General features: G+C 35.1%; 1 protein-coding gene across 1 annotated transcript; it reads left to right on the plus strand.

Annotated features, from left to right (window-relative positions):
* Nucleotides 1-2,773: 2,773 nt before the first annotated feature.
* LOC128984044 (ankyrin-3-like) lies at nucleotides 2,774-9,551 on the plus strand. The gene is made up of 4 exons (XM_054403328.1): nucleotides 2,774-2,908; nucleotides 6,625-6,733; nucleotides 7,047-7,495; nucleotides 7,991-9,551. The coding sequence occupies exons 1-4, from the start codon at nucleotides 2,774-2,776 to the stop codon at nucleotides 8,561-8,563; spliced, it is 1,266 nt and encodes a 421-aa protein (XP_054259303.1). The 3' UTR covers nucleotides 8,564-9,551.
* The last annotated feature ends 1,523 nt before the right edge of the window (nucleotides 9,552-11,074 follow it).

Below are 11,074 nucleotides of genomic sequence, written 5' to 3' on the forward strand. Positions count from 1 at the left end.
AGGAATCAACTACTGCTTGAATGCTGTGATGAGTTTCATAGTTGAGACTTTTCAATTGTTTCTCGGGGCCTAGAAAAGAATTAAGATAGTTATAGTGATCACTGCCGATAGAGATGCACAGTAGCTGTCCAATCTTAGTCAAGTCCTTTAGACCTTTCATGGTGTAATAGTTTTCAAAACGTTCTTGGTTACATGTAAATTTTTCTTTCTTTGGATCATAGTTTTCAAAAGGAGCCACATTTGAGTAGTTGACCCGAGGTATCTCAGTCTGTTGACCATTCTTTTGTAAAATAGTTTCTACTACTTCTTTAATAAATTTGTTCTGGTGTTCTTGCTGTTGTCTTTATTGTTCTTGAAAGATAGTAAGGAATTGATTGAACTGATGATCTTCATTCATTTTGAATACAAAATAATTTGAGCACAACTTCTGAAAACTTTAGTAATCTATACATGTAATAATTCTCTTTTTCCTTCGTCGCCAAATAATTGTTGTGACTCAAACGGGTGGCCTGGTGTTGTTAATGCTGATAAGTTATCACACTTGATAAAATGTATCTATTTTTATTGAAATAACTAAAACTAAACTCCTTTATATAAATTACTGTAATGATCTTACTAATATTATAAATGTGAAAGTTTGTGTGTTTGTTTGTTTGTTTGAAGTTCAATCAAGCATAAGCCACTGGACGGACTGGGCTGAAATTTGGCATGATGATAGCTCACATTCCCGATTAACATATAGGTATATTCTTATCTCAAAAATCCTTTTGGGCTCCACCCCAGTGGCTCTATAGTTCCCCATGTTAACCTTAGGAGTATTCATATTTAAAGGGAGTTAAAGAATTTATTCAGCTGTTTCAACTAAAGAAGTTGGTTCTATGATATACAAAAGCATTAAAAAGTTATAAGATTTACCAACAGGGTGCAGCACACTATAATTTGTTTTACATTTTTTATGTAAACAGCTAATTTGAACTAAGCAGCAAAAAACTGTGATACGCAATGAGAACTGTCAAAGTAGGATTGTTTACAGTTATGTTTATGTTTTTAATGTCATGAATAGTCTAATTTGTGATTTTTTGTGAATTCTTAATAATTTATTTTTCTTTATTGTTTATGTGAAGTGGTAGAACATTTTGGCTATGGTAGATGTGTAATACCATTAGTGTACCGTCAATTTAAAGAAGCAAATTTTATCAAACTTTGTCCTCCCCCATTCCAAACGCAAAGCTTGAGTATAACTGCATTTAGCATTTAGCATAAACTTATATGCCAACCCCGTACGAAGTACGGGTACTCTGCTAGTCAACTATGAAAGTAAAATGTAAACATTGAAAACAATAAACATCTGTCTTGATCTTATTTGAAATTAACTAAACCATATATAGTTAAGATAGACTAAAGGATATGACAAAACTACATTTATTTTGCAAATACTTATCAGTCAAGTAATCGGTCGCTACTTAACTTACCTCTGATAATTTTTAATTCTGATAGTTTATATGACATTTAACACACTGAATACATGATAGCTTGTGTTGCTTTACAATAGCAGTCATGAGAAAGTAATAAAATAATACCCGGTGGCTGAAAAATGTAATATCACCATATTGGGCAAAATCAATCATTCTTGTATCAACGTCAGTTTGTGAAATAGTGGTCGGCAGTCTGGACGTAGACTGCGGTCACGAGGAAACCACTGGTTTTCATCTTTGGATCTGGTCCACTCTTATATGATCAAAGATTAAAAATATGAAAATAATTTCAGTAGGCTACATCTTATTAAATGAAGTAAAGTGCATACATAATTATAATATTTAACATATTATGTACCTTTTTTCATGTCAAAACAGAAATTTGTACAAGCATTTTAAATTCCAACTTGTTATCTTTTGTCCTTGGGAGATGGTCTCCTCATGTTTTGGGTTCTGAGAGGCATTATTGCCACCAATGTTAGCAACTAACCTATCAACAAGTGGTAGCTGAACTGTCAACTCTGCTATTGCCGTCAGCCAACAAAAAAGAAATATAATTTTCTTTAAGAGACTGTCTTGAATTTATTTTACATTAAATGTACCTAATATATCAAATATTAAACCCCCTTAAACAAATAATTCAACCGACCCCTCCCAAAACAGTTCTTAAACTACTTACTCCAACCCCCTAATATTTCTGTATAAAACACTTCTGGTGCATTGGACTAAATAATTATAGACTGGCACAATGTAGCAGGATTGTCACCCCAAGTTACAAAAGTCTAAGATCTTTAAATATCCTTAAATGTTGACTTCCTCTCACATATATAGAAATCCACAATTATTGCTTCAAATTTGACAGAGACTTGAGAAATGCTGAGAGTGCTCTATAGACCACTTCTAGGTGTGCTACGGACTTGAAATTTCCCCGCCTTCTTGGTGATGGCCTCTCACCCCTTCCAAAATTCTAAATGACGACTAACAGCAAGAGGCCTGGGGGCGGAGCCCCTAGCGAGCCAAAGGCGAGTTCATGGTATACTCCTGAGTTTCAAGAGGGAAATGAAGAATAGAACAATGGCATACCGTACAATCTACGAAGCAACTTCAGGCGAAACTGATCGTAATGCTTATGTTTATTGCAGAAAATTGTATAAGTTAGCTGTTAACAAAGCTTAAGAAGCATTGAATCTGCCACCAATAAGCACAGGGCAGCATGAAATTTGATCAAGAAAAGTTCTGCCATTAAGATCCAAGATGATGAAGTAAAGATCACCCCTGAGCAATACAATACATACTTCATGAGCTCTGTGGAAGAAGCCAGAAGCACCATCGACCAGCCGGAAGTGTCTGCGGAAGAGCTGCTAAGAAGATCTGACAAATGCAAAACCCAACTTGAATGGAAGTACAGTATGTGTCTTGTGGTGAAGTGGAAAGTGAAATGTTGGCTATGAAAGCTTCTAAAAGCAGAGGATGTGTTTGGCCTGTCTAGTTACATAATCAAGTTTGTTATGAGTGAGCTTTTGGCTCCCTGGTTATGTGTATTAATGCTTGTTTAAAGGGAGGTGTTTTTCCTGAGTCTCAAAAGCTGTCTTAGAGGTGTACCAGTGTAAAAAAAGGGGGAGAAAAATTATCGCCCTGTATCTTAGTACTTATCGTAGGCGAGTGATTGAACGAATTGTAAATCTCCAGGTATTCACATTTTTGGTAAATTTGAATATATTTTCTAATTGTCAATTTGGTTTTATTAATGGAAGATCAGCCACGAATGCCATTGATTGCATAATTTCAAAAATGTTGGAAGCGTTAGAAGACAGGAGTCTGTCTCAGATCACGAGCATTTTGTTACCTCGACTCTGATTCGATTTAGGGTCTTCCACACCAAGTAATGCAGGCCTCCACCAGGAGCCAGCTCCTCCCTGGCTGGTATGGGAGGTTTAGTCAACGTGGCCTCCGAGTTTTATACTTATTAAATAATTTAAAAAACTGTTGTACCTGAATACAGTGGCGGCGATAGCAGGCCCGCAGTGCCCGCGGTGCGGGGGGGTCCGCGAGCTAGGGGGGCCCATGAGCCTTGACCGGGATTTTCGGTAAATTTTACCGGCACATGGGCCCGCGATAGTGTGACAGGCTCAGCCACGCGGGTCCCCTATCATAACAATATTTATATGAGAATTAAAATAGGCTATGTTTTTTTATGATGATAATTTGTTCAAACCTATAGTTCAAGTACTTTACAACAACTAAACTAATACTATTACTTGACCGATCGATATAAATTATCTACCAACCTAAGTAAAAGAATTGTCATCAGTTATGCGGGTTGCATTAACTGTCCTCGTGGATTGTGTGACGGCGCAGTCAAAATTGGTTGCATAATAATAGGTCCGTATTTGTAACCAATGTGGCCTCTGTCATCGTCACCCGCGGGGAAATGTTCTCGTCGATATCCGCGATCGCGTCAAAAGCGTAGGCCTATTCTTTCAATTTCGTGAGCGTGATCCTCACGGATATATAAGCTTTTACTTTTAATTGTGCATTATTGTATTGAATACTTATAAAATCGGCTCGAGCTGGATTTTCTGACTTTGTGCTTGATCTCTCATGCTTGTAGTCCAGGCTCTGCTCGGCTCGAAAATCGACATTATAGGCCTAGTATAAAAATCAACCGTTTCCAAAGCAACCCGGTCTTAAACGCACTAAAAATGTTACTAAGGGCCTCAGGCCAAATATCAGATCGGTTCAAAATCAGGCTGTTTTGGAAAAGGTTGATTTTTATAATAGGCCTATAATAACGATTTTCGAGCCGAGCAGGGCCTGGACTACAAGCTTGAGAGATCAAGCACAAAGTCAGAAAATCAAGCTCGAGCCGATTTTCTCAATACTCAATACAATAATGCACAATTAAAAGTTAAAGCTTTTATATCCTTGAGGATCACGCTCACGAAATTGAAAGATCAGGCCTACACTTTTGACGCGATCGCGGATATCGACGAGAACATTTCCCCGCGGGTGATGATGACGATGTCTCCGCGGCCGCAGATGTTCAGTATTTTACCGTGATTGCGGAAGACGATAGGCATAATGACGTTTCTTTTTTAGCGAGAGATATATCTAGGATTTAGCCGTGATTACGGAAAAATGATTTACCCGTCACCACCGACGGGTCGCGGGGAGATATTAGGCCGTGATATTAGATTGGGCCGTGAACGCGGGAAACAAAGATGCTGCTATCTAATGATGTCATAGGTTTGGTTGCATTTGCAATCACGGTAAACTATGATAATGTTTCTTCCATGACTTATAACTACGGGAAGTGTTTACGATTTTGCCGCGATCATGGAAGACGATAATGACGCCTCGGGAGACGCCTTATCAAGTTTATTGCAAAATTGCAAGTTTAGGCGGTAATACATGGGAAAATGTTTTTAAAGATCTTTGAGGGAGGGGGGCCCGGCAAACAAACTTGCAGGGGGCCCGCGGGTTCTTATCGCCGCCAATGCCTGAATAATATGTTAGAGAAGCGTATTTTGTTTTTTTTTCAATCTGTTTTAAATTATGGTTTGATTCTCTGGGGGAACAGTAGTTGTATTGAAGATGTTTTGTTACTGCAGAAGAAAGCCATGCGAATAATAACTAGATCTCCATTTAAAGCTTATTGTAGGCTTTTATTTACCAGCACTAAGATATTAACTGTAATTAATCTGTATATATTTGTATGTTTAATTTATGTAAAAAGTAATTTAAGTAATTTAGTTATTAGAAGGGATTTTCATGCACATGACACAAGACATAACTCTTTGCTCCAAAATCGACTTAGTCTAAGTGCCAAGAACCATTCCATTTTGAGTTTAAATATGTTCAATATACTTCACCATGAATGAAGACTTTAACCAGATTCTGTATTAAAAGTTAGATTGTACAACTGGTTAATAGTAAATCCTTTTTATCATGTTAAAGAGTATTTTGAAAAAAAAATACAACTGAAAATTTTAGTTCAAATCCGTATGCACTTAATGTTTAGTTATGGTCTCATTGTACCTCTTTAGTTAAGTTTATAACTAATTTTGACTTGGCCTATTGTATGAATGTATGTACTTAATGGCAATAAAGAGATTTGATTTGATTGATGAAACAACTAATAAATTGTGAACTTCGCTTGCTTCAATTGTTGTACCTGGTCTTGTATCACCGAGATATTTAAACTAATTTATTGTTTGGAATCCACTTTCAAAGTTTTGCATTAAAATCTATACCTATCCATTATAAATAACGTTGGTCAATGAGCTTGCTAACCGCATAGCTCAATAACATTTACCTATTGAGGTTTTACTGCTTCAAAATTTTTATTCAGACAAATCTTTGTCACAAAATAATTTTAGATGCCATACACGAATTTCTCCTGGTTTAGCACTATTAATATCTTGGAAACTAATTGTTTTTTTTTTTTTAAGTTGATCAATTGAGTGTATTTTTAATTTTACTGAAAACACTTATTTTTCATATATAAAACCCGTTCCAACCGAAAACATCCATCGTAACAGTAGGACTAGACTAGTTTGCAGCCTCCTGCAGTTAATACAGGCCTACTACAGTTAGTGAATGTTATTAAGTTAATATTATCAACATCAACAAACTAGCATGTTTAGCCAATTTTATTGATATAATGGGTACTGTGCTGATTGTTGACATCATTTTTCGTCATACTGCAGCAAAAACAGAAATACATGCAGAGCAAATTTCATTTACGTATGAACCAAGTGAGACTATAGATAATTATATGCCGATGCTTGATGGCAAATCTGTGCGTGCATACCTTCAATTTTAGACCTCAATCATGAAAATCGGTCGGGTAGAAGAGCTAAACGAACTTGGCAAAAAGAAACCAAATTTAACTCCCATAAGAAATACATGGAGAGCAAATTTTGTTTACGTATAAACCGATTGAGAGTATAGAATTATATGTCGATGCTTGATGGCAAATTTGTGCGTGCAAACCTTCAATTTGAGACCTCAATCATTAAAATCGGTCGGGTAGAAGAGCCAAACGAACTCGGAAAAGAAAAACCAAGTTTTTTTTTTATATATAAGAAGATAATTTGTAGTCGTGGTATTATTTTGTATAAAACTAACACCAATTCAATTTTTGCAGGAAAGGAAACAAAGGGATTCTTCACCGATTAATCCTAGAAAAGGACAAGAGTTTGATTTCCTCAATAGTAAAAGAAACACCGAGCCTGAACCCAATTCTAATCATAGCGGTGATGAAATGCTATGAGCGGTTTAGAAAAAATCCTCAAGGTAAAAGTATTACTCCTCTTATAGCTGCTATTTACATGGGAGAAGAAAATATCTGCAAACATTTAATTGAAGAAGGAGCTGATGTAAACTGGGGTTACCTTGACAACATGGGGCCATTGTGTCTATCCTTGCACCATAAACACCACAAAATAGCTGATTTGCTAATTAAATCTGGAGCTAATGTGCATATTTTTGATAGACAAGGGAAATCTCCTTTATATCATGCTATAGAAAATGATTCTCTCTCTATTGTCAAAATCATAATATCAGCAGGATTCCCAAAGGATGGAGACATTTATGACAATGGCTTGGTAAAACTTGATTCTTTGATGACTGCTATTAAGGTGAACAATGTATCAATTGTGAAATTTCTTCTGGAACAAAATGTTAATGTAAATTCATACAAACCTCACGGTATAACTCCATTGATTTGTGCCATCATCGAACGCTCTATTGAAATTTTGAAACTCCTGATTGACCACGGTGCAGATGTAGAAGGTTTGTTTAAAAATGATGCACCTCCACTTTTTATAGCTGTGCAATTAGAAGATACGTCCATATTGAAAGTTCTTCTAGAGGCTGGTGTCAATGTCAACAGAGTTTTCACTCCATTTGGTTATAGCTTTAATACATTGCCTTTACCCTTTGCAACAGCACTTCAGATTGCTATATGCACTTCTAACCTTCAAGCAACAAAGCTGTTGTTGACTCGCGGGGTTAATGTAAATGCCATAGATCTAATACATAATATATCACCTCTCCATGTTGCATTTTCAATGAATTCTGTATTATTAAAGGAAAACCATAAGTCAAATCATAGAAAAATAATCAAATGCCTTTTAGAAAACATAGCAGATATCAATGTCAAAGATTTTGAAGGAAAGTTGCCAGTTCATCTTATATTTTATTCCAAAAATTGGATTGCACTTGAGGAATACATACTATTTGGGGGAGATTTAAATCAGCCTTTAAGCCCAAGAGATGGTTCTATTTTGCGGCTTGTAATATGTCATAAAGTACATGATTTAGTGGAGCTATGCTTAGCTCATGGTGCTAACTGCTTTCAAAAGTTTGAAGGAAATCCAGTGTATAATGATGTAATAAAAAGTGATTGTCCTGAAATCCTAAGATTATTTTGGAAATACAGTTATCCTTTTCACGACCTTCCTCCATTCGGATCACTCAAAAGTTCTTCAAAAGTTCTAAAACTGTTGAAGGCTCAATTTCTGTTCAAACAAAGTATTACAGACAATAAGATTGTGTCTGTCAAAAGTGCTTTAATGCGAGGTGCAGAAGTCAATTGTCAGTTTGAAGATTCAAGTGATTACCCTCTTCACATATGCTCAGCTGTAGGTAACAAAGAATTAGTTGAGATTCTTCTGGATAAAGGAGCAACTATATCCACTGTGAATAGAGCAGGCTACAGTGCCTTACATGTAGCTGCCAAAGCTGGCCATTTGGAAATATGCAAACTGCTGTTAAGTCACGGTGCTAGCCTGGACTATCGAGGACCGAAGGGATTCACTCCATTTGACTTGGCACAAAAAGAAGGTCATACAGAAGTTGTTGATTTTCTCAAGAGTGTTTCAGTGCTCTTCTCAAAACTAAAAAGAAAGCATGAAAAAGTGATTGGTCTTTTAAAATTGAAAATTGCCTCTGCTGAGTTAAGTATTTTTATCAACTGTGTTAATCAATACGGAAATACATTACTCGGTGAAGCCTTACGTCTCAACTTGAAAGATGTTGCAATGAAACTTATGACCCTAAGGTTGGAAGCTGGACGGAGTTAAACCTAATTATGTCCTGTTGATGTTATTGAAGTTGCTGATTACATTAATTGTTTGTTAATGATAAGGTAATGATCACACAATTTAGCTCCATGTAATTCAAAATGCAACCAAAGTGGACATAAAAAATTAATCTTGTACCGGTATGAAATTTTATGACGATAAAGATTAAGTTATTGTTGTTCTACTAAAAAACCTAATTGTTCTTTTAAGATCAATTAAGCATTAAGATTGAGAAGAAAATACAAGTCCTTGCTGTATACAGTTTGTGTGTTTTAAAATAGCTTCTCACATAGACAGTTTGCCTATTTTTATTGAAGCACTGTGTTGTTTGCCTTGTAAAAGAAAATGTGAAGTAATTTCCTTATATTTCACTTTGTTAATAGTACTGTATTAGCTATTTACTAATGACTCATGCGATGCTAAGATGTTAGAAAATAAACAGGTCACACAAATACACATAGATTCGTGAATAATACAATTTTGTGGTGTTGAAAACAATTATGTGTTAGATTTTTAAGTAAAATAAACTGTATATCAAACAAAGTAATTTTTATTGTTAAAAAGACATTTCTGAAAAATGTTCTGTTCAAAAAAGTAATACAAAGACTTTGAGGCTGATTGGTTCTTAATAGGTTATTATTAACAATATTAAACAAGGGAGAATATAAAGTCAACCCTGCGACTATATGCAGTAAGATGTAATACATACATTGTGACAATGTAGCAAGCAATCTTGTCCCATATTGTAATTAAAACCCTAAAAATGAGAAGTTAAATGTAGTTAGGCATAATTTAAATATTATGTAAATGGAGGTTAAAACAAATAATTCTTCTTATTTGTCACTATAGAACACTTTATTGCTATTATTTAAAAAATGCAACTTTATATTAGGGTAGAAAATAAAAGCAGCAATGAGTATCAGTGTTAAAGATGACATGTAATATTTTTGTCTAATTATAAGACATTTATATTTTAGTTTGTTTATTCTTAAGAGAGTCTCTTTAACTTGTATTAGACATAATCGTTAAACTAAAAAGTTACTATATTTTTATGTACTAGCAAGAACATAACATACAGTTATTTGAAATAACTCTAACAGTAAAAATAGTTGTTTACTCCTTGACATCCAGTTTTCTCATTACATGACTACAACAAAGGTATAGGATACATAGGATGTCCCATGAAGAGGTCACTTTTTTTAAATTACATACACCAGATGCATCAAACATAAAACTCCACAACCAAAACTAACTCATGTGTAAAAAACCCCCAGTCCCATCTGATTCCATTTGACTAATAAGAACAGAATTACAGATTGCAGAACATCATTACAGAACAAAATAATCGTTTGTTTTCCCTAAAGCAATTTTATTAGAATTTTATTAATTATTGGGTCACTTTCAAGCAGTCTGTGAATAAAAAAGTGTTTAATAATGTTTTATTTTGTTCTTTTGAAATAGTAAAAACAGCTATCGCCAAATGGTATGCTGAAGTAAATATAGGCCTAAATAGTTTTACTCTAAATGTTTTGTTGCTTCCCCATTTTGTCCTGATTAATCAGAACCAAATGTAACATGGGTTGTATTTTTGATATATGAATTAAATATAACAGCGGAGCTGGAATAGTAATTCTGGAATACTTATTCAAAAATGTCCTACTTTTTCAAGGGACACTTAGTATGTATATAATAATTATCCGTAAAACTGTTATTCATTGTACATTTTGATTACACATAACTTGCTATTTGATTGTATGTAATAGTAAACAAATGTTTTTAATGTCTCTTTTTGTTTTCCTTACAATCAACCCTTATACATAAAATTCATTATAATAATGTAGCTGAGTTAATGGCACTTTAAAAAAGAAAAACAATTGATTATATTTCTTAGTAAACCATAACAAGTACTGTGTTTGTTTTGATACAATTTTCACACTAAAATGATGGTTTCCAATTCCAAAATAAAGTGCAAATGCCTTTTAGGACTTTACGTCTAATCAAAACAGTGATGGGCGAAGGCGGTGGCAGCTATAGAGGTTATCCATCAGACTCACTGCCTAGAAATTTTTTTGGAAAAGTGAAATTGTACATGGTTGAATGCACTTCTAAGCCTGCTTGCCAAAACACTTAATGGTAATAGCATAGTTTTGCTTGCTCTGAAGTGTTAGATGAGTTACCTGCCTGATAAGGGTTACTAGACAAACCCCTCTGACACAGGGGCGTACCTACAGGGGGGACGAGGGGGACTGGACCCAAAATAAAAAAAATAAAGATTAATTATGATATTTAGCATTTTTATGGCACTTTTAGACAGCCTAAATCAGCAATATTGAACATGTATTTTCCTGGACCCCCCGCCTGGCTGGGTGGTATTCCATACCCCCCGGAGAGGCCGAACCCCCTCAGGGCAAAATCATGGGCACGCCACTGCTCTGACGAGACCTAGTTCGCCTGTCACGTTGGGAATCAATTAAGCATATTGTTCATTTGTAACTCTAAAGCAGATAGTTT

This window comes from Macrosteles quadrilineatus, unplaced genomic scaffold (assembly GCF_028750875.1).
Source record: "Macrosteles quadrilineatus isolate MER2022 unplaced genomic scaffold, UCM_ALF_1.0 Scaffold_2__2_contigs__length_208266976, whole genome shotgun sequence".
Lineage (NCBI taxonomy): Eukaryota > Metazoa > Arthropoda > Insecta > Hemiptera > Cicadellidae > Macrosteles > Macrosteles quadrilineatus.

Coding starts and splice junctions, on each gene's coding strand:
- LOC128984044 (XM_054403328.1), top strand. CDS start 2,774: ATGAGCTCTGTGGAAGAAGCCAGAAGCACCATCGACCAGCCGGAAGTG. Junction 6,734..7,046: donor ACCCAATTCTAATCATAGCG/GTGATGAAATGC, acceptor TAATATCAGCAG/GATTCCCAAAGGATGGAGAC. Junction 7,496..7,990: donor TGTTGACTCGCGGGGTTAAT/GTAAATGCCATA, acceptor AAACTGTTGAAG/GCTCAATTTCTGTTCAAACA.